This window comes from Saimiri boliviensis, chromosome X (assembly GCF_048565385.1).
Source record: "Saimiri boliviensis isolate mSaiBol1 chromosome X, mSaiBol1.pri, whole genome shotgun sequence".
In the NCBI taxonomy this organism is placed as follows: domain Eukaryota; kingdom Metazoa; phylum Chordata; class Mammalia; order Primates; family Cebidae; genus Saimiri; species Saimiri boliviensis.
Genome location: NC_133470.1, coordinates 29,954,456 through 29,979,740, shown reverse-complemented (window position 1 = coordinate 29,979,740; position 25,285 = coordinate 29,954,456). Strand labels below are relative to the sequence as shown.

At 33.6% G+C, this 25,285-nt stretch overlaps 1 protein-coding gene across 10 annotated transcripts in view; it reads left to right on the top strand.

Annotated features, from left to right (window-relative positions):
* Positions 1-25,285, top strand: part of DMD (dystrophin) — a 2,654,855-nt gene that overhangs the window by 680,082 nt on the left and 1,949,488 nt on the right. For all 10 annotated transcript variants that reach the window (XM_074391460.1, XM_074391461.1, XM_074391462.1 and 7 more), the window contains exon 2: positions 16,174-16,235. In XM_074391460.1, coding sequence (XP_074247561.1) covers positions 16,174-16,235 — 62 coding nt within the window. The remainder of the gene's footprint in view (positions 1-16,173; positions 16,236-25,285) is intronic.

Sequence of the window (25,285 nt, the reverse complement as noted above, 5' to 3'; positions counted from 1 at the left end):
ACTATCTTTTTTATTGCAGATTGGCTTCCGCTGTTCCTCACATGGCAGAACATGATTGCCAACATTCCCTTATATTTATATCTCACAGTAGAAGCTTTCAAGGAGCGCCTCGTTCTAAGTCCCAAGTCTAAATTCTTTAAATATATATATACACATATATATGTATGTGTATACGTATGTATATATATACACACACGTGCATGCATTCATGTTTAGATAGACATACACAGACATATATGTGAATTACATTGAATTACATATGAATTACATTTCTATTTAATGTACATTACAATGCAGCGTTACAGACATTTTCAACCATTACAGGTAGAGATGTAGTTTAATATAGAATTTTTGAGAATTTGAAAATATGTACCAAAACTTATAGAGATGATTATTCACCTAAATCCATTAAATTAAAATTCGAGAGTCTTTTCTAAGGTAATAATCCCACATTTGGGTGGAGGCTTTAGCTATGTAAATATTAAATGCAAGACTCTTTTAATAGCAAAAATTATGAAACCATTTTTCAAGGTTCCGAAAAAAGGCAGAATGGCAATTTTTTTGGGAACAAAGAAGACAATTCTTCTAGATATTTAAATTGTGTTTTAACAACATTGGAAAACCTATTATTATTTTAAATGAAGAATGTAAGGTTTCTAATTACTTCTGCAATACAATTACAATTATGCAAGGAAAATGAAAAGGAAATGTATCAAAACTTAAATCCTAAAGCTTTTAATACTCAATTTTTCTCTAGTTTCTGAAATTTGGCTAATAAACATAAACTTAATTTATAAATTAATGACCTTAGCATTGTACCAAAAATCAGGGTAAATAATGCATCTCTCTCTCTCTCTCTCTCTCTCTCTCTCTCTCTCTCTATTCAACTATATCCTAAAACATCATACTAATTACAATCCGTTGGTTTTACTTTGACTCCTCAGCTAGGTTACTCAAACAATGAAAGACTACTTTTAATCTCTTAACATGTTTCTTTATCTTGATTTTTGACTTCCTAATCAATGAATACTTTTCTAAATTTAGTATTAAGTTCACACATCTTTTCTCTTTTTGGATTACTTGGCCAATCAATAATGTTCTTCTTTTAACAGTTACTGGTTATTTCTACTGAGATCTCTGCTGAGAGTTTATTTTCAGACACTTTCATACTACACTTTGAAAATACTGGTTTCCAAGCTGTGAATTCACTGTATCTATGCAGACAGGAGTGATTTATTTCTTGTATGGCATGATGTTTTTTATATCCTGTGAGAATCATCAATTCCACATTTGAATGATTCCTTCATGACATGGGCTGCTCTAACTAAAGAAAAATGTGCATTAAAAATATATGTCTGATTAAGGCATAAAGTGGATTAAGCAATCAGGTATGAAACAAATCTTTCTGAGTTCCAATTACTGTATTGCATTATGTCAATACTTAGTATCAAAGTATATTACAGAAAAAGGCTCATCGCTTCTCAGAAAGAATAAGATGGGTAGCAAAAAAATGCATCTGTCTATAAGGAAGCATAAGAAGCTAAAAACATAGTGTGTAATCCTAGGTGGCTGAAGAGTAGTATCTAAGAGAATATGAAGAAAGCCCACTATTTATTTCCTAGGCCAGATAAGGAGTCCTGGCTTTCTTTGGCATAGCTGCAGCCTATATAACTATACTTCTTTCAATGCCAACAACTGTGTGTATATCCATAAAAATAATGGTACAATGGTGACAGAGATGAAAAGCAGAGCTTTTAAATAAACATGTAAAAAAAAGCAAAGCAAGGAAAAATTATAAAAACATGTCTATGCTGTTAATGGCACTGTTCTTGAAAAAAAGTAAAACAGAGATCATTAATATCCATAAGAGTCGAATAATGTCTACATTTTTCATCCAACATTTTTCAAACCCTGCAGCCCTTTTAGAATCTATTGAGGACTGCAGACTCATATATACATACTCATAAAATTTTGCTCACAGTTTTACAGGTTTATTCCATAGTTGTATTGAAAGCCCATAAACTTCAGGATAGGAATAACAATGTCGATTACTTATTTTGGGCCAGACACTTTCTATGCCCTATAAAGATAATGGCTTATTTAAGCCTCACAATGACATTGTGAGATAGTTATTATATTAATACCGATTTTACGGATGAGAAAACTAAAGGAAAGAAAAGTTATATAAATAAATTGAGAAAACCAGCTAGTAAGTGGCAAACCTGGACTTTAAATCCAGACAATATGATTCCAGAGCATAGTCCAAGGGTTGTAAACTGCCTCCTGCAGAAACAAATAAACAAGCAAATGAAAACCTCGAATAAGAAGCAGATGGTATAGTTTTAGAACCAAAGAAACATAGAAATTATCTTTTCCAAATTCTATTTTTTTAAGTTGAGAAAATTGTATTCCAGGTAATTAAATGATTGACAGAAGCCCATAGAGCAAGTTAGTGTTAGAGCCAGGGTTCAAGTGGGAACATTCCTCCAAAGCTCATGACAAAGCTACATTGATATTATTTTTATTCTACAGGTGAGCAAACAGAGGTGAGGAAACAAAGGCACATTGTTAATAAGTAGCAGAACTGCCTTTTGAACCCAGATAGGCAGGTTCAGAGCTAAAACTACCATACCACTGTAATTCAGGAAAGTCATTCCTTTGTAATCCATTTAGTAGGCATTTAGAATGATCAAAGTAATCTTAAAATTGGAAAATTCAAATGTCTTCAATTTACAAGCTTTGGAAATTCTGGAGATTCTACTTTACAATCATTTTAATGTTCTCTAATCAAAAACTAATATTTTCGGTGTGCTACAATTCATGAATTTTATATTTGTGTCAGAATATAAAATTACACATATATGAACTTTATCTATTATATATGTATGAAATATATATATTATATATGTATATGAACCCAACCTGAATACATGTATACATATGTATATATAGATAACTATTCGAACTTTTTAAATTGGCTATAGAGGAAAGCAATATGCCCTTGACTTAAAGTCTTTTGTAATGACTAGAATTTAAAATAAAATGTACAAATTATGAAGATGAAAGAAACCAAACTATACTTAAAATGCTCTTTTTAGAAACAGAGAATTCTGTTAAAACCTCAAACTCTATTGTTTGTTGTATATAATGAGAATCCAAATTTTTTCTATAATGTCTAAATCTTTTCTATTTTCCTTTACAAGTTCAACTCAATAACTTCTAAGTGCAAACAATAATGCTAGTATGGGAGCTTTTCAAAATTACTTAATTTGCATGCTAATCTAGATTCACATCTATTAGATGATTAGTCAATCAAAACATAGATAAAACTTATCTATTGGCAATGTACACTGAGGCACCTGTTCTCAGTGTAGTCCTGTCACCGATCTTAGAAAAGAAATAAATACTTTTTTAATCCAGTAGCGTAATAAATCTGAAAAAAGAGAGATCTTTCATTAAAAATCTTGGAAGAAGCAGTTGTTAACCACTTGTCATCAGTATTAGCAACTCAGGCTGAATAAAAATTGATTGTATGACCCTGGACTTTCTTTACTCTGCCACTTGGATAATCTATTAGCATTGGCACCTGATTAACTCTCAAAACTGTCTCCTCGTTTGATTAGCTCCCAGGACTTCTTTTGTATTCACAGTAATAATCTTCCAAGCCCTTTCCTAGAAGAGGGGACTCTAATGTTCTTTCACTGACTGCAAAATTTCCCCTGTTTATGCTGGAAACATGTTTGGCCTTTATTCCTGTTTATACTTTTTGGCTTGATCTTTCATAAACACTGGCTTAAGACTTCCATATTTGGTGACAAGGGAATGAATGATTACTCCTAAACTTTATTTCTGTTTTAAGTGCTTTCAGTATTTGGCACAAGGTAGAAAAGGGCAGGCTCAGTACTGAGTGTTGCTATTACAATAACTCACTGAATTTCCTTAGAACTTATTTTCCACTTAAATTGTTTTCTGCATTGATATCTCTCTATGCTAATACTTGGCCATGTATAAGAAGAGCATGCTTGTTTTAATGTTTAAATTTTGAATAATATGGTAAAGGGAAAGACCAAGATTTAAAAGATAATATATTCTAAATGGGCAATTTTTGGAAAGCTTGTAATCCTTTTTTAAAACCCATACTTCAGCTTATTTTAAATTTAAATGGTGGGATATAACCCTGTCTTTTTTAAGTGAAGAGGTTGTATGCATTCCATTATTATCGAATTTTATTTTATGGGCCATATTTACTATTTACCTGCTATATCAGTCAGCTTTATTATAGGCTAATGCTCTGTAAAAATAAATAAATAAATAAATCCAAATCCCAATGACTTATAAGAACAAACATTTATTTCTTACATGTCAGCTTCAATATCGTATTGAGTTTAGGTCAGCACTATGTGTCTCTCCTTTCAGGAACAGAAGCTACCTCAGGCATGTACTTCCTCTGACAAAGGGAGGAAGAACTAAGAAAAGTGAAAACACTTTATGATTCTTAAGCTCCTAGGTCAGAACTGACACACTCTCCTATCTGACTGTGTTCCATTGGGCAAGACAAGTCTCATGACCAAGGCCTTATCAGTGAATGGGAAGTATAATCCACCCATGGTGAACCATGGCATGTTGAAAGAAGGAAGAAAAAAATTATGAGCAAATAATGCAATCTACCAACTTGTTCAATAAGTTTTAATGCAGTTAAATATATAGTCAGGAATAATAATACAAATCTCTATTCACACTTATTTTGTACTATGTTCTTGCTTAAGACTACTCTTGATGTTTTACAGGATACGTCATCAAAATGAAACTAACAGATTTTTAATCATGATTATTACCACTTTTCATACTGGAAATCTTAGGTTTAGTGTGGCTTATGAGTCTTTTTTTTTCTCTCTTTTTATATTAGATGAAGTCTCGCACTCTTGCCTGGGCTGGAGTGCAGTTGCACAATCTTGGCTCACTGCATCCTCCGTCTCCCAGATTCAAGGGATTCTCCTGCCTCAGGCTCCTGAGTAGATGGGATTACAGGCGCCGGCCACCATGCCAAGTTAATTTTTTGTATTTTTAGTAGAGATGCGGGTTCACTACATTGACCAGGCTGGTCTCGAGCTCCTGACCTCATGATCCGCTCACCTCGGCCTCCCAAAGTGCTGGAATTACAGGCATGAGACACCGAGCCCGGCCTATGAGTCTTTTTTAACACTGCATAACTAGTGCATGATCAAGCCAAGAAACGTGGGCCCATATTCCACATATAGAGAGCAGACAATAACGATATTCCTGTGGGCCATTCTGGGTTCCATATTCCATGCAACCATTGAGGAGCTCTATAGAACATGCTTAGCAATTGTTCCATTTTGTTTGTTTGTTTGTTTTGTTTTGTTCTTTGTTTTTAATCCACAGATTTCTGTCCCTCATTTATGGAGGATTGCCCGTGGGAGAACTAAATCTCTGTCACTTCTGGACTGCCCTGCAAATGGGCTTCCTAAGCTCGCCTAAACTTAAGAAAGTCTTAATGCAAAGAAGCAGATAGATGTGGATGTTTGTGATGAGACGTCTTCAGCAACCACAGAATCTGTTCACTATATTTATAGGTGAACTCAAGATTGGCTCGGTGAAATAAGGCATGAGGCATTAACCACATCTACTATGCCATCTTATTAACCTTTACTCCATAGTGTAAATTGAGTAAATACATCTTGTGATTTAAATATCCCCTTAAAATCAGGGCCCTGTGTTTGACCATTTGTCTGATTCTAAAGCATCTCATTAACAATATATTTGGAAATGGCTGTTGTGCACATTTGGCTAATAGATTGCCTTTTGGTTTACAAAGAAGTATTTTGCAACCCATAAAAACAGATAAATATATACCACAGAACAATATATATTTTTAATTTTCTGTAGAGAAATGGAATCTTTTAAAAGTGAAATTGAGTAGGCTGTTGTATGGAAATGGGTATCTAGTTAGCAGTTCTGCTACAATATCCAAGTATTTAATTTCACCTCTAAGTTACACTGGAGACCTTGACCTTATTTTGATTTATTCTGCCATTTTAGTCTATGATTATTATTTTAACAAAAATAAGTGATCTTTCTCATGAAGACTACCAAAGCATATTTCAAGTCTGCATACTAATTAATAGTAACTTATTTTTAGTCCTAACAATTCTTCACCCACATATTCATGAAACATTTGAAATCACTTTATAAATTATAATGCACCACAGAAATATCCATTATTCCCATTATTACTGAAAACATATTTCATTGTTTTGCGCATGAGGAGGTGTAATTTATGTGAATATCATTTCATATTTAATTTTTATCTTTCAAATCAAGAAGACTTGAATTTTTTGTGTATTTATAAGTACTGTAAAAATCTTACTAATTATTAACATGACTGCCACATAGAAATTGTATCTATTTTGTAAAATAATGTCATTTATACAGAAGATCCACTGGAAGTTGCAATATATTTGGAAGTAAAGGTTTATAGGATATGTCAATTTTTTAATTTGTTTCTCAGTATTAATATGTGTCATATGTGTGTCACATTGAGTCTTCAAAATTCAGTATCTCTATTACTATTACCATGAAACAAATGGAGACAGTGAGACACAGAGAGGTTAAGTAACTCACTCAAGGCCATAGAGAGAATGAGAAGTGAAACTGGAGTTGAAACTCAGGTTATTTGACTTGGAAATGAGTGCATATAACCACTGGCCTGCACTGTATCTAATAAGTGCAATTTTAAGAGAATAAGAATGAACTATTTGCACAATCTACCAGATGGCACGATGTTTTTCCAACTGAGGCCACTTAACACCTTTTCATATACTCTTGGAGTTCTGATCGTTCTTCCATTCTAATACATTTCTTCTATGTCATTATGTCCTGCTTCCTGAAACTTCTATAATTCTTCACAAATATATTTCTACAATTCTTGTGCTATGTTTTCAATATATAGAGCATTGCAATTTTTATAAATATACAATTATGCGATTATGTTAGGTTCTCCCCATAACTCCCGTTTGCTAATGGAGCATAAATTCTATGATTAAATGGCAGGGAAAGGGAGGGAACTTTTATTCAATATGAGCTTGAGATAGCTTTCTAAATTGGTTTCTGGGTCCAACAACTCCCTACAATAAAAAACCCATTGACCTACCTGAGAAAGAAGCAGCATTTGCAGTGCAGGCAAAGGGACAGAGAGGTCATCCATAGCATTTGACATTGTGTTAGAAGCCATGACAGTCACGAAAGATGAAGTAAGGGACAATTATATCGTATTACAGAGTGAAATTCACCTAGAGAAATAAAGGTAGATTGTTTGCAAGAAATGTTTTTTCTCTTAATTTTTTATTCATTGTAGTGATGGAAGTAAGTAGCAGTACTTCAGTCTCAAGGCCAGATTTTGGGGGAAGTCACTGAAAATTAGTTCTATGTCTAATGGGTGCTCAATGGATAATTTAGCAAATGAATTGACGACAGAAGGTCTATAATTAACAGAAGTTTGAGCAGTATGATGAAGCACAGGGGAAAAGCATTGGTCTAGGACTTCGTAGATCTGAGATTTAATTACAGTATTGATTAGTCATTTGATTTATTCAACAAACTCTTACTAAGTACCTATTTCTTCTTCAATATAGCATGTTTGGTGCCAGGAGTTGCAAAGACATAATAATTCTCCCATCTAAATGTGGTCACATTTAGGAGGTAATGAGTGGAATTTGGGCTGCATTATTGGAAGACAATAAACCAATTTTCTCTCTCTCTCTCTCTCTCTCTGTGTGTGTGTGCGTGTATAAACAAGAAGAGATATTTGAAATCACTTTATAAGTTACAATGCACACACACAATTAAAGTATCTGTGTGTGCATGCACATACAGTTATTTATGTATGTAATACCCAAATATATACATACACATTCACATAATTAGAAAAAAGCCTACACATATGTATATATCAGAATGATGGATAAGTTATGCCAGGGAGATAAGTGTGATTATGAAAACCCTCACATTTAAACTGGAGTGTTCTCATTCTAGAGACTGCATGAAAAAAGGACTAAAGCAAGAAAGCATATGATTTATTCATGAAGAAATTTGGCTTGTGTGACTAGGGCAGACCTGGTAGGTAGACATAAGGTATGGGTTATGGGTGACTGCCAACAGGCCTAATGGATAAGATGTTTAGAAAAGTATGTTGGAGTCAAATTGTGAAGTCCCTTATATGCCATTCTGAATAATCTAGCCTGTAACCTCATCAAGGAACCTCTGGAGTTTTCAAGTTAGTTCTCTTAGTATATGATTGTAACAGAACTGTAGTTTCTTAACCAGGGAAATTCTCTTTAGCATTGATTATCCATGATCCAACTCCCCTGACTCCACATATAATTATTAGCACTTAGCACTACTACTGAGTAAATATATCTTGAATGCATCTACTTCTTTTCCAGTCCCACTGCCATTTATTAATGCAAGCCATGGACATTTCTTAGCTGGACTGTAGGTAGAATCAGCTATTCTGTCTTATTATTTCCAGTCTCTCCCCAAATATTCTCCACACTGTGGAGTTTATTTCCGAAAGCCAAACCTAACATTGCTATTCTCCTATTTAAAATTCTGCTTTGGTTTTGAACTCCCCTCTGGCTATATTTTCAGGCTCTTCATAAATAGGTTGATGATAATTTTACTTTTTCTAGGGTCATGTCTGCCACTTTTATCCTCCTCTACCATCCCTAGGTCTGGGAAAGGACCACGCTCTTTCTCTCACATCCTGACAGTTTCCCCTGCTCTTTTGATTCTCTGGAGTTCTCTTTTCTACCACTTGTCTCTCTCTACCCTTAATTAACTTTCAGAACTCAGCTGAGATGTCACTTCATCAAGGAAGCTCTGGATTTTTCAAATTAATTTCCTTAATATATGATTGTAACAGAACTCTGTAGTTTCTTCATCATGCAACTGATCTGTGTGTTTGTATCTACATACCCTTTTATTTTGTGTGCTTCTCTCACTAAGCTAGAAGGAAAAAAGGTAGGGACACTATCTTTCTCACAGTTGTTTTCCTACCACCTAGTAGGTGTCAACACATATTTGTCACTTAGTAGCCTTAAATATAAAATGTAATATATTAGTTACCTATTGCTGCTATGAAATTACCACAAGTTTAGTGGCTTAATATGATATAAATTTATTCTCAGACAGTTCTGCAGGTCAGAAATCCAAAATGAACCTCACTGGGCTCAAATCATGATGCCAAAAGGACTGCGTACTTGTGGAGGCTCCAGGGGAGAATCTATCTCCTTGCCTTTTCCATTTTCTAGAGAATTCCCACATTATTTGGCTCATGGCCTTCTTCCTACATCTTCAAAACCAGCCACCTTGGGCCAAGTCCTTCTCATGCTGCTTTCAAAATCTCCCCCTTACGCCACACCCTTTCCCCCTTCTAAAGACCCTTGTAATTACATCCTGCCCTCCCAGATAATCTAGGATAATCTCCCTATCAAAAGTTCACTAATTAGAAATTCTAATTCGATCTTCAATAATTCCACTTTGCCATGTACCATAATTTATTCACAGATGTCAGGGATTAGCACGTGGCCATTTTTAAGGAGGCATTATTCTGCCTATCACAGGTTAATAGAATTAATATCTGCAGAGGAGAAAAATGAGAAGAGGACTAAAAAGTACATCTGGTCTTCATTAACTTAAAATACCTTTATTGAGCACTACTATGTAACACATTCTATGTTAAGTGCTGGGATTACAGCTCCGATCCAGACAGTCACTATCTTGGAAATGAGAAAGGATGTAGGTGATGGTATTAAGAACAACTTTTGTAGGATGATGAGCAGTGAAAAGTGCATTGCATCGATTGTAGAGTGAATGGGAAATAAGGAAATCTCTTTGACATGAACAGGTTTTCTGTTCTTTGTGAAGAAGTTTAATTATTTTAGACCTCCTCATTATAAGCTGACCACTAATGCCACCTCAGGCCATAGAAAAATCCCATCATCAAAGACTATTACTCAGATTTAATAGAAACTGTTTTTCATACCATTTTCCATTGTAACCTCCTTCACTCTGCATTGCCATTTTGTAATACTAATGGCACAGTAAATCCATTTTCTAAATATGTCCTGAATTTGGTGCCTTCTTTAATAATGCTCCAAAGTATCACATAATCTTATCTAATGTTTATCATTAATCTTCTATATTTTTCATTTTCTTTTTTCTAATGTTTAGTAGAATCAAAGAATAGACTGAACTTCATTGCTCTCCCATATTACTTCATGGTTTTTTCTTTAAGTGAAATAAACTCATCCCATTATATTTCTTCACTACGTGTATTTCTAAACTGGTATCAACTTTAATATTCCCTTCTCCTTTTAAAGATACATTTTCTGTGTCACCTTAGTGATGAAGATCTCCAATTAAAAGAGTAACTGGCCCCCAAGGAAATATCATTTAAAAAATGTTTTTCTAGGCCAAGCATGGTGGTTCATGCCTATAATCCTAGCACTTTGGGAGGCTGAAGCAGAAGGATTGATTGAGGCCAGGAGTTTGAGACCAGCCTGGACCACATATGGAGACCCCATCTCTACAAAAACATTAAGAATTACATATCTGTGGTGATGTGATGACGTGTGCCTGTAGTTCTAGCTATTGGGAAGACAGAGGTGAGAGAATTGCTTGAGCCCAGGAGTCTGAAGTTACCGTGAGCTGTGATGGTTTCAATACACTCCTGCCTTGGCAACGGAGTGAGACCCTGTCTCAAAAAAAAAAAAAAAAATGATTTTCTTGAACAGATTATGGTTAACTGCTTTGCTTCGCGTAGTGGAAATAATTTTTAGCGTTTATAGACCTGTTTTACTGGGTTCTTTTTTCCCCAGTTTTTAAATGCTTTCAGTTACCTTATCTGATAGCAGAGAAGATATCTTATCATGGAGGCTCTCCAACATCTGGCTCCCAACTCCCTTTGCAATTTCATTCCATGCCACTCCCTTTCTCACATTTTAGAGTACAACAAAACGGAATTGCATGTTGAATGATCATGTACTTTCAGTTTCTTATCACTCTGCCCTGGCCCTTGCTTTCTGCTCAGTGAGATTCATCTTTATTTTCCTCCTACCTTTATTCCTTCTTTACTTTCTCTCATTCTTCTAAACTCAAACTACCCATTGCCTTCTCCAAAATATCTTTTCTAACACCCATGTGGAGAAGGTAATGGGTAGGTTCCTTTCTCCATGCTCCTATAATATCCTTTAAATGTATATATAGTTTTGTTTATGCATAATATTTCATATTTATCTCTGATATGTCTGTTATCTACTAGGCTATGAGCTTTCCCAGAAGGAGTCTTGTTTACATTTTTGGTAACTACTGCAATGACCAGGACATAGTAAACATTCTATAAATAATTATTCTATAAATTATTACATAATAAGATGATCTCTATATCCTGTCAATAGCTCTATGAGTTAAAAAGCAATTAACATTCTCCTTTCACAGTTAAAGAGGCTGAGTCTTGGCAATTTTAAGTCCACAATTCTAATAAGTCCTGCGAAGTGACTAGAAGCCAGTTTCACACATTTAATGTTCTCTCAGTTTGCCCAATATCATTCTTCTGCAGTAACTTGCTCTTGTGAATCATGAATATTTCAATTTAATATATCCAATATTTATATTCCTGAGGGACTCAGGAATATAAAAGTTAATAACAGGGTAAAAGGTCATTGTACTAATCTTAAAAAATGTGAAAGGCCACATATACTGAATAAAAATAACGTTATTAGAAGGGGTTAAAGATTTCTGAGATAAAATACAATTTTTATGTCACATTAGAAAGCTAATTTTATATGTGCTTTTCCCATAGAGAGAATAAAATAAAATGTTGGTCAGTGTTTGGAATTTATGAAGTAGTAGTTCTTCACTTCTTGACATCTCCAGGGAACAGTTTTCAAGTAAATTTTCCCAAGAGAGTTTTTTCTTTGATGCTCATATTAATATGCACATGCATATTTTTATTAGTAAAATAAAATAAGTTATAAACAAATCCTAAAGGAAATGAAATAGAATATGTACTACTTGAAATGACTAAACAGAAGCATATAACCATTTTGTAATAAAACAGCTATCACTTTATTCTTTTCTCATTTGCTTTGTTGCTGATTGCACATTAATATGTTTTACTATAGACTATGTGATTACAGAAATATACACATTGTTAAAGTATCAAAATAGTTTCTAGAACAATTTATATATGTATGATATGTATGTATATGACTTTAGATTATCTAAGGATATACAACGTATGCTTAAATTAGTCGACTTTTAAGCAATAAAACAAATAGCAATAAAATATATCAATCCAAATAAATAAGTATAAAATTTTAGCATAATAAAACAATAATTAAAATGCATATGACCACTTGAGAAAAAATGTTCATTCGTTGACTCAGTAGCTTAATTTACAATGGTGATCATTAACTTGGATTTTAAGGTAATAAGAATTTTCTGCAGGGAGGTCAATGAACTCTATGAAACTGTATGCAAATATGTATGCATAGACATTTTCCTCTACAAAAGGTTCCTTATTTTCATCAGATAAATGTTTAAGAATTACCGATATATAATTTTCCCATTCCAATTAATTTTAAAATATTAAGTGCACAATAGATACATGAGCAAGGATATAAACTAGTATTTTGACAAAAGTAGGAACATACAGAATAAATAAATGCATGAAACATGTTCTACTTCATTAGTAATCAAATTAATTATAATTTAAGCAAACATGAAGTATCTCCTTACGTCTAAACAAAGTAGCAGTACCTTAAAAAACTAAAGCAACAAAACTCCTATCAACAGCATACCTGCTGCTAACATTATAATTTCCAACCTCATTCTTTCTTGTACCAGTAGAAGTGGGTATGACCACTTGTAAAATACTATACAAATATTTAGCAAAAGTCATACAGGTTTTCATAATGTTGACCTCATAATTTATTCCAAGACAATTATAAAACCAAAAAGAAGTGAATTCATGAACATGTTTATTGTGACTTAGTGTCTAATAGCAAACAAAAGGAAAGAGCAGCTTATATGATATTTATGATAAAATAAGTGAAAAAGAAAGCATATTATTTTGGTTACTTAAAATATATATTTATGGGGGATTGTAATGTATGGACACAGAAATTTTGATTGATTTTTGGATGTTAAAATATTTCCATAATGATATATATGACAAAAATCGAAATACCAAATATCAATTACTAAATGTAAGAGAATTATTATTGAAAGTATTAATAATCATATCATCCAGCACCATAGGGGAGCTTTATTACTCAGTTCTAGATCAGTTCATACAGACATATAAGTTATGCATTGCAAAATTCCAGTATGCTATTCACATAGGTTACAACATACATGGAATCTCCTTGAGTTGTTCAAAATAGAAGCTCTGAGTTCATGATTATTTTGAATTTCTGCTAATGTGTTCACTTCTTGAGACTCTGATTATTTTACAGTATTCTGCATTATTAATTATGCATTTATAATGTAAATGATAGATATCTGATCAATGTGAAAAGTCATGGACTTTGACTCCGAAAATCTGTATTAAGTTATTTTCTGTCACTTAATAGCTTTATTCCTTCTCAGCTTGTGTTTATGTATAAAGTAATAAATTACATACAGATTCAGATGACATAATTAAAACAACCTTATGAATAGTAAGGCACTAAGAATTGTTATATATTTTATAATAGTAATAAATTATTTTAATAGTTATTATGTTAAAGAAAATATATGCTACTATACCAAAATAAAACATTAGCATGTAATTTATGGAAGACGTATTTTCCTTATATTAAAGACATAGAGGGAAGAGAGGACAACTAGCAAAGATGTTTATGTGTTGAAGCTCACATTTAGTGTTATTTACACAGTAGATACATAACATTTTTCACATAATGTCACGGTTTTCGTGCCGCCTTCAATGCTTACCTAAAAATTGCTCCTTTTCCATATAATTGAAAAGAATAAAAATTTTGTTCTACTACCTGTTTTTCACTTGAAAGCTTCTAGATTAAATCACTTCAAACAACCTCATATTGAGCTTTTGGCAGAGGATTTTGGGTTTGTTTCAAAGACATTGAAAGTATGCTTTCAACTGACTCATTTACTCTGCTTTCTGACAGAAGGTATGCATGCACATATAGGAAAAATAAGTGGAATTGCAAATAAGGTCATTTACTTTAAGGAATAGATGTATATATTACTGATAAATAGATGTATTGGCAAATCTTCCTCCAGAAAGTCAATTAAGATGGTTTAATTTTGATTATTTGAAACGTTCTATTTCTTTTTAAATTGTTTTGGAAGGGCTAGTATTAATTTTATGGAAGTAAAGATTCAAAGGAGGCTAGAATAGGTTTGAAAATTATTACTATCTGTTTATATTTATTCACCCTTGTCAACAAAGGAAATACTTCCGTATTGTAGCTAAGATTTGTTCTATACCATATGAATAATGTTAATATTAACTATATATATAATAGCTTGTGGGAATAACACAATTAAATAAGAAAAATGTATTTTGGAATGCTAAATAAAATTTCTCATCTAAGATGACAGTTTGAAATTTATTTATTCACTGTTATTTCTCATATTGATTAAAGAAATCTACTTGTAGATTAATATCATGATTTAAAGACAAACATATTTTTAGTGCATGCATATATTTGTTATGAGAAAGTGATTCCTTACTGTATATCATGTTTTTAAGAGAAGCAATAGAAATTTACTACTGAAAAAAATATGAGAGCAAATAAAGTACTTTGTAAAGGGCATTTTAATAACAGTTCTTTTGATCCAAGTAAATAAAATATAAAATCTATCAATTTTAAATATCTATCAGGTGTATTCATTTACTGAACATTAACTAATATGGTTACATTTACAGTAATTAAAAAGTAGCCTTTGGCTTGGAGAACATTTTAATATATTCAGATTGATCGTTTTTCTGTCCATTTGACTTAATACTAATTTCCAGATTAGGGAAAAAAAAGAAGCATGAATTCTGTGAAGTTGTTTTTTAATAATTTTTCTCCCTAATCCCTTAGTATAAATCCTTGAGGATTTTTCCTTTGAGTATTTATATGTAAGCCATGAAGAGTACCATTTGCATTTTTATTTGAAATTTTCTGACTTTTAGATGAAAATAGGTCCTAGAAATTTTAGAGTTGTAGAATCTCCCCTCCCTTAAAGCATTCACGTATTTGTCAAATGTATTTTCTGAGTTCTTAATTTGTTCAGACAGTGTGCTAAGTTCTGGGAAGCAACGATAACTAAACCATGACCCTGCTCATCAGGAAACCTCTTCCACAGAGGGAGAAGGCCCACATTAGAGTATGTAGATGCTGCAAAGGAAGGAATAATCATTTCTACATGGTTGGGGAGATAGTATGGGAAAAGGCTCAGAAATAGTTATCAGAGTAAATGACAGCTGAGAGTTTGTTTTAATTATACTGGAGTATCTAGTCATAACTGAGGAATAAATACTATTATTCAGATGAGACTATATTTCTGTAATGATACAGTGTTTGCATGACTATGAGTTTAGTCATATTAATTTTATATATATATATATATTATATATATATAAGATTATTATTATTATTTTACATTTTTGAGACAGGATCTCACTATGTCACCCAGCCTGGAGTGCAGTACCATGATCTCGGCTCACTGCAACCTTCACCTCCTGGGTTCAAATGATTCTCCTCCCTCACCCTTCCAAGTTGCTGGGATTACAGGCACATGCCACCAGGCCTGGCTAACTTTTGTTTTTTCAGTAGAAATGGGGTTTCGCCATGTTGACCTGGCTGGTCTCGAACTTCTGGCCTCATGTGATCTGCCCTCCTTGGCCTCCCAAAGTGTTGGGATTACAGCTGTAAGCCACCGTGCCTGTCTGTTTTTCAGATGTAATTTTAATTTGAATGCCCCAAACCAACATTAATCGTGTATAATTCCATTTATCAATGATGTAATACTAAATGTAAATTAACACTACCACATAATAATGGAAAGCTACTTTGGTTGTAAAATGTGAATTACATTTAAAGTTGCTTCTTAACTTTTACTTTTTATTTTGCATTTTAGATGAAAGAGAAGATGTTCAAAAGAAAACATTCACAAAATGGATAAATGCACAATTTTCTAAGGTAAGAATGATTTGTTACTTTAAAGATGTAATATAAGTTGTGAAATTTTTGAAATGGACTGTGTACCTGTGTATCTTAAAAATCCGTGTTATTTTTCTCATAGTGTCATTTTATTTTAACTGTACAAATCTGCGGTTATAATGTTGACTCTTATTTAAAGAGTAAGCAGCAGAAGATATGGCAAAGATTATTTAATTTTATAAAATGTATATCTTTGATTCTTCTTGACAATGTGAGTTTCTTTAATGACATGAGTCATCAGAATATTATAGGTGTAATCTTCTATCAAGTAGCTGGAATATTATACAGAAGAAGATGATATGAGGGACATTTGTTGTGAAAATTATTATTATTTTTTTGTCCCTCTTGGTCTTTACCAAGTTCAAGAAAAACAATATAATTGCCTTGGGTGTATTCAGCCCATATAATTTAGAGCATATTTCAAATAATTGAAAACAATAAGTTCATCTTGTTTTTCTGCAGGCATCAATCCATACTCTTAATATTTATTTATTTTGCAAATACAACTCAATTTCTAATCAATAGCACAACTCTAGATAATTATAGGTGAACACAGAGTAAGATATTGTTACCTTGAAAACTAGTATTAGGAATGTGATGTATGGAGGTTTATTGGGATGTCAAGGTTTAAAAGTCTTGCATTTTAATTATTATTCTGGATTTGGGTAAATCAATCAAATGTTTGGTGAGTCAGTTTTCTTACGTTTCCATCGTGAATGTTTGTGTGTATCTATATTGATTACTTACTTGATACAACAAATCTAGATAATGGAAAGTAAAGCTAATAAAATATGGCCCTTAAACCCAAGGCTTTAAGAGTGGCATAGTTGTGATCATGGATATTCTGTTTCTTATTGTAATGATTTGAAGAGTTACTAAAAGTGAAAATTCCTAGTCCAATGCCTGATACTCTTAATAGCTATGAATTACTCAATCTATGGGTCTGATTTTGAAAAAATTCATGATAATGGATCCAAAACAATTTACTAGGAGATGTAATCTCAAAAGTTCTCCCTTTTCTATGACAAAAGTTTTTAGAGTATCATCCATTCTTTGTGGTATTTGGTAGCAGAATGTTGCCGTGTTCTCTTTAATATAACGTATTGAATTTTAATTAATAAAAGTTCATTTTATTCACTTGCTGAATTAATAATAAATTTCTATTAGAGATATAAACCAAAACATATATTTTAAAAATGTTTTTTAAATCCTCAACTTTTTTAGCCAAGTGAAATAAAATATAGCAACACATATATAGAAGAATAAATAAAAACTCAGGATATTTAGGATAGGTATTCATATTCTCAGAATATTTACCAGATGGGTATATATGGTTTAATTGCTATATATACTGGTATAACTGACATTTTAAAGTTTTAGAATTCCGAAGCAGACAAGATATGTATTTTCAAACAAGCATACAGACAAATCAGAATTGTGAAGAAATTTTCTGAAATAATAAATGTCGTGATACTCTGAATCTTTGACTTGAACCAGAGTAATTTTTGTAAGGTGAATAAACATGACAAGCACTGTGTATCCTCATTCCCACCAATTGAAATAGATCTTCACTCTGTATATTAACTTATCACAACTCACCTGTTAATATACAAATTAAACTTGATATCCAATCCATCCTCTATTAATATATTGTTAGCACTGCCTTAGAGCAATTAGGTATTTTTTTTTCTGTCCTTATGAATGCCCATATCTTAAAACTGTAAAATATTCACATATATTAATACATTTACTGTTTTTCTCCCAAATATTTGCATCCTCTAATTCACCTTCCACTTTTCATTTATATTATAAATGTCCTCCCTACGTCTGTTGTAATTGCATCAGGAGAGTCACCATTTTTTCAAGTACAGCAATTTTATCAAGCGTATTCTAGGTGCCAGAAATACAAATAAAAGTTTACAAAGACAAAGGAGAAAACTTATTTGAAGGTAAAATATATATGTAAGTGTGTGCTAGCTTCTAATTTTGAGAACCTGAAAACAATCTTTCATATTTTTTTACTATTTTCTGTAAAAACTTAGGTAAATGACTACATTATTTTGGATAGTTTTGAAGATGACAGGAATTTAGAGGAAGCTAGTTGATTCAGTTTAAGCCACTTGGTGATACCAAAACATAAACATAATTGTGATATATGTTATTTGGCAATTTATTGAATCACTGCATGCCTTTCAGCAGAATTCTAGCCCTGTAGGATACACAAATGAGTTGAAGTGGAATCTCTTGATCTCATGGAACCTGCACAGCAATTTGGGAGTTTTTGGTTAATTGCTAAGTGGAGTAGAAATGAGTGGGTGTAGTGTGGGTGGTCTGAGAAAGCAGTAATCTGAGCTAGAGGCAATCTGGTAACTTTTATGAAGAAAGCCCTAAAATGTGAGTCCATCAAAGGCAGGAATGTATTATCTTCTCTTTATAATTCAATGTTTATTACTAGTACATTACATAAATATAATAAATACGCTAGGTCAGTCATACAAATCATTAAATCTATGCTAAATTTAGAAAAAGAAGAAAAACTGAGTGGAAAAATTGTGCTGAAGTAGACTTTAAAAAAAAAGGCAATGAAAAATTAGCTGTCTGTGTGGTAAATTAGACACAGACACATATTCAAACAACTATAAAAACGCCTCCCTAATAAACCTTCTAATTCATATTCATTTTTATAGTTATATTAATGTGTGTCTGTGTCTAATTTACCACACAGACAGATAATAATTTTTCATTGCCTTTTATATACACATTTACATAATATTTATAAATTACAGAGAGACAACAAAGTATTTCCTTGTTATTTTGTAAAGCTACAGAAGGGATATTTTAAGAAAATAAATGTGATTAAATAGATCCTTGTTGTGGCTTCATTTGAAGTCAAATGTGTCTTTGGAGTAAATCTAACGGATTTTTTACTTTCCCAGTACCATTTTAAAAATAAGCCCTATCTCTTTTTAAAATAAGTCTTCTATTAACCTTCGATTCTAAATAATTCTACTAGAATGTGATTTATCACATCTATTATATAGAGACAAGAGAACAATATTTATCTCCACATACACACAAAGTCATTTCTAGATAAGATTAATTCAGGGTAAATATTCCTTCCATGTAATTTATTGATATGTTATAACCCTTTAAAAAACCTAGTGTATACTCTATGACAAATATAATTTGCATTATAAAAATCTTACTCATTCACACAGGCTTATTAAAGTTAAGTACAATTTTGAAATAATGACCAAAAATAATTTTGTCATAAAATGTGCTTGATGTTTGTGTTTGAGAAAAAATTTTACAGCAAAAATGTTTACTACTAGATCAATTGAGAGATATAAACTTTCTCCCTATGAGTGATATGATGGTTTTGATCCTATATCGAATTTAGTGATCATCATTATTTCCTTACTGCACTCTTCTTTTTTCCAGTATAGTAAGCATATTTGACTTAAATGAAGTAGAAACATATAATTGATTTTGTTGAATGTCTTCATAAGGACCCATGATATGATAGCGTTTCTGGACCAAACTTAGGGTTGGGCTGCTTATTCTTATGGCCCAATAATGAGATGCAGATGAAATGGGAAAGGAGGAAGTTTTTTTTCTGTAACTGGTTATAGGAAGAAGGCCTGGAAATTATACCCAGGCTAACTAAAAATTACAAAGTTTTTCAGAGTTTAATACCTTCTCAGCTATATGTCTAGGCGTAAGTGCATTCATCTGAAGACATAAGTGATTAACTTCTTTGGCTTAATCTATAACTAACACCTGAGTCCTGAAGATCTTCCTCTGGAGACTCAGTAAATTTCCTTAATCTACATGGGTCCAAGTGCAGGGGTGATTACCCTTCTCTTGTCTCCTGCTAAGTCATAGAGGTTGAGGGCGTTCTTTCAGACCCCCAACAAACTTGTTTATGGAGGCATGGGGAGTTTCTTCAGACCCCCAATAAAATTTTTTTAATCCTGGCCTGCCACCATTGTTCATTTATCTCTTCATTGCTGCAACTTAAGTGGCCGCATTAAAAAGCCAGGGCTCACCCTCTTTGGACAACATCATGTGATAAAATAAATTGATATGACATTCCTTTTGCAAGATTTATTTTTAATTTACCTTCTAGTCAGCATGATGAGCATGATGTAGTGTAAAGTAACACAAACTTGTGAGTCAGTAAAGCAGGCTTTCTTTTTTTAACGTTTATTTTAAGTTCAGGAGTACATATGTAGTTTTGTTACATAGGTAAACTTGTGTCATGGAGATGTGTTGTACAGATTACTTCATCACCCAGGTATTAAGCCTAGTACCCATTAGTTATTTTTCCTGATCTCCTCCCTCCTCCAACCCTCCACCCTCTAATTAGACCCACTGTCTGTTATTCCCCACTATGTGTCCATGTGTTCTCATCAATTAGCTTCCACCCAAAAAAGAACATGCAGTACTTGGTTTTCTGTTCATGTGTTGAGTTTGCTGAGGATAATGGCTTCCAACTCCATCCATGTCCCCACAAAGGACATGATCTCATTTTTTCGTATGGCTACATAGTATTCCATGATATAGATGTACCACATTTTCTTTATCCAGTCTATCATTGATGGGCATTTGGGTTGATTCCATGTCTTTGTGATTGTAAATAGTGCTGCAATTAACATATGTATGAACATGTCTTTATAATAGAATGATTTGTTTCTTTGAGTATATACCCAGTAATGGGATTGCTGGGTTGAGGGGCAGTTCTGTTTTTAGCACTTTGAGGAATCATTACACTGACTTCCACATTGGTTGAACTGATTTACTCTCTTACCAACAGTGTATAAGTGTTTCATTTTCTCCATCACCCCACCAGCCTGTTATTTTTTAGTAAAGTAGGCTTCTTTACACCACTCTGTGACTTAGGAGAAAACATGATATCCATACTTTATTTGAAAAGAAAGGTAAATATAAAATTGAAATTCTGTAAGTCTTATTTTACTTATATGTTCACGCCTACTTGTAATAAAACATTTATTAAAAGGGCATTATAAATAATAAATCACATGTACACAAAATATTCCTATTATTGTCATTATATATTTTCTGAATTGAAGAAATCATATATTTATGCATTTTTTTCTACTGAATCTCTCCTTCTTATTTACTTCTATTATTTTCCATGCTGTCATCTGGTCTTCTTGAGAACATGACATTTTAATTGTAACCATTGTGTTCCTAACTCCATAATTTCATGATGCTATTGAAACGAGCATGAATTTTAAGTTCCCCTCAATAATATCCTAAAGAGTATTTTCCAGCTTGGATTCATTCTTTCCGTCACATTCAGGTACACCTATCAAATGTAGATTAGGTCTTTTCACATAATCCCATATTTCTTGGAGACTTTGTTCATTTCTTTTTACTCTTTTTTCTCTAATCTTGCCTTCTCATTTTATTTCATTGAGTTGATCTTCAATCTCTGAAATCCTTTCTTCTGCTTGGTTGATTCCGCTATTGAAACTTGTTTGTGTATGCTTCTCGAATCTCGTGTTGTGTTTTACAGCTCCATCAATTCATTTATGTTCATCTCTAAGCTATTTATTCTCATTAGCATTTTGCCAAAACTTTTTTCAAGGTTCTTAGTTTCTTTGCATTGGGTTAGAACATGATCTTTTAGCTCAGAGAAGCTTGTTATTTTCCACCTTCTGAAGCCTGTTTCTGTCAATTCATCAGATTCATTTTCCATCCAGACTTGTTCCCTTGCTGGTGAGGAGTTGTGATCCCTTCAAGGAGAGAGGCATCCTTTTTTGGGTATTTTCATCCTTTTTGCACTAGTTTCTTCCCAACTTTGTGGATTTATCTAGTTGTGGTCTTTGTGGTTGGTGACTGTCAGATGGGGTCTCTGAGTGGATGTCCTTTTTGTTGCTGATGAAGTTATTTCTTTCTGTTTCTTAGTTTTCCTTCTAACAGTCAGGCCTCTCTGCTATAGGACTGCTGCCAGTCCCCTCCAGACCCTGCTTGCCTAGGGATCACCTGCAGTGGCTGCAGAACAGTAAGGGTTGCTGCTAGTTTCTTCTTCTATTATCTTTGTCCCAGAAGGATGCCCGCCAGATGTCAGCCTGAGTTCTCCATTATAAGGTGTCTCTTTGGATATATGGGGGTCGGGGAGCTGCTTGAGGAGACAGTCTGTCTCTTATAGGAGCTCAAGTGCTGAGCTGTGAGCTTCGTTTTTCTGTTCAGAGCTGCTGGGCAGGTATGTGTAAGTCTGCTGCAGCGGAACTCGTAACCGTCTTTTTTTCCTGGGTGCCTTGTCCTGGGAAGGTGGGGCTTTATTTATAATTCCTGTCATTCTGCTGCTTTTTTTCAGAGATGCCCTGCCCAGCAAGGAGGTAGCCTAGTCACAGTCTGCCAGCAGAGGCATTGCTGGGCTGCTGTGGGCTCTGCCCAGCTGCCGTGTGAACTTCCTTGCAGTTTTGTTTATAGCAGTATAGTTAGAACTGCCTCGGTAATGGTGGTCTGCCTCAGTAATGGTGGATTCTCTCTGTAATGGCAGACTATCTCTGTAATTGCGGACTGCCTCGGTAATGGCGGATTACCTCAGTAATGACGGACTGCCTCAGTAGTGGTGGACTGCCTTGGTAATGGTGGACACCCTTCCCCCCACAGAGCTAGACCGTCTGGGGTCCACCTGTGCTTGCTGTGAAACTCTCAATCCAGAGCGTTTCTGATTGCTGGTCTTTGTGGTGGTGGGACCAGCCAAGCCAGACCACCTGGCTCCCTGATTAAGCCCCCGGTTTTTTTTCAGTTTAATGGGCAACTCTGTCTCCCAGGCATTCCAGTCACAAGTTGAAATGGCATCCGGATTTGTCTGAGTTTTTATGTGGAGACCTACTGCAACAGCTGAAATAGCTGTGCTGGAGACTTGTGGTGCATTTCCGCCGGGGAATCTCCTGGCCTGTGGGGAGTAAAAATTCATTTGCTAATGCAGTGACCACTCACCCTCTGCCTTTTCACTGGGAACTGCAATCCAGAGCTGCTCCTATTCGGCCATCTTGGATCATCCTCAGTACCTTACTTCTTAAACAAGGAGGTAACCAAAAGATGAATGAATAGAAAATGCTATTTCTTTTAAAAACGAATTAATAAGCTTTTGTGGGTACAACAAGCAGCCTGCTATTTTGTCTCCTTCACAATTTTCTATAGCAAAATTTGTTAGTATTAAAGTATAATGCTGATACATATATTTTAAAAGATGTAAAAGTAAAGATTTTTTAAAATAATTTAAAAAGTTTTGAAGAAACTATTTTAGATTAAGTAAGATAATAAAGAGAAACAATGCTTAAAATATTAGGAAAAAAGACTTATGAGAAAAGTCATAAGTACTGGAATTGTCTGGCTAAAGTAGAAAATAAATGATACCTTTCTCATTAGTTATTTGAGTGCTTTTGTTTTGTTTTGTTTTATTTTATATTCCTTTAGACACTGTCTTTCATGTTTTCAACCAATTCTTTTCTGTATAATATTAGACTGTGTCTAACAATAATATGCAAAGGAAAGAGATTGTAAAGGAACCACCCACATTTTCTCTATAAAAGAAAAGATAGTCTGAGAAATTTGAATGTCTAAAGTCCTTGAACAACAATGGGAAATGGAGGATGGTTTATGAGTATTTTTCAGTATTAGTGAAAGACTGACAAAAGCATGAGTTTATCAGCAGGAAATATATATAGTCAGACTTACAGACTGAAACCATTCCTAAAGCTGCCTGTCCCTGTTTTACAACTATCACCACCCTCACTGAAGCCCACAATTCACAGACATTGCAAAATCACCACAGTCCCTGAAGGCCAAAGAATGAGACAAAGGAGTCCTTTATGATTTCATAACTTGGTGTTCTTCATAATAGGCGGGACCGAGACCCTGTGGTCCTCAATACAGCCATTTAGAAAGCTGCATGGTAGTCACTCCTTTTGCTTGTTCTGGCAGGGACTGAAGTTGGAGCACAAAAATCTTGTCATTAAATTCAGTTCCTATATCATGTTGTTTTCCTCCTTTTGATCATGAAGTCACATGCCCCATCCTCTATCTTAACAGTAGGTGATTATTAGATGAGTACCTGGCACACACTACATTTATAATAAAAAAATATGGAATAATTAATGATAAAGAAATGAGTGGTGGATGTAGTAGAATAGAAAAATATATAGGAATCCTGAGAAGTATGGCAGCACATCCAATAGAAATGAAATTCAAAAAGTTTATATAGTATTTAAATTTCTCATACTATCATTTGAAAACTAAGAAGAGGCTGGGTGCAGTGGCTCATGCCTGTAATCCCAGCACTTTGGGAGGCTGAGGCGGGTAGATTATGAGGTCAGGAGTTCGAGACCAGTCTGACCAAAGTGGTGAAACCCCATCTCTACTAAAAATACAAAAATTAGCCAGGCATAGTGGCAGGCATCTGTAATCCCAGTTACTCAGGAGGCTGAAGCAGGAGAATAGCTTGAACCCAGGAGGTGAAGGTTGCAGTGAGCCAAGATCACATCATCAACCTCCAGCCTGGGACAGAGCGAGACTCCATATAAAAAAAAAAAAAAAAAAAAAAAATTAAAAAGAAACAGGTGGAGTAATTTTAATAATACTTATTTAACCATATGTAAAACAAAATATTATTTCTTCAATAGATAATGAATATATCAATTAATATTATATATTACATTATTTATTGTATTACCTCTTTAAAATCCACTGTGCGTTTTACATTTCCAGCAAATTTCAGCAACACAGAATAACCACACTTCAGGTGCTCCAAAGCCACATGTGGGTAGAGACTACCATATTAGACAGCATAGCTGTAGAGGGATCTTAGAATATTCTGACTAGGTCAGGAAGAGACTTTTTTCACCTCTATCAACATCCCATGGTTCAGAACCCAGTTATATGGCTAAACTGAATTGCAAAGGAAACTAGAAAATGTAACTACAGAGGAATCTTTAAGAAATTATTGGTCAGAAAACCTAAGTGTAATGTAGCAGGATATTATCTAAAAT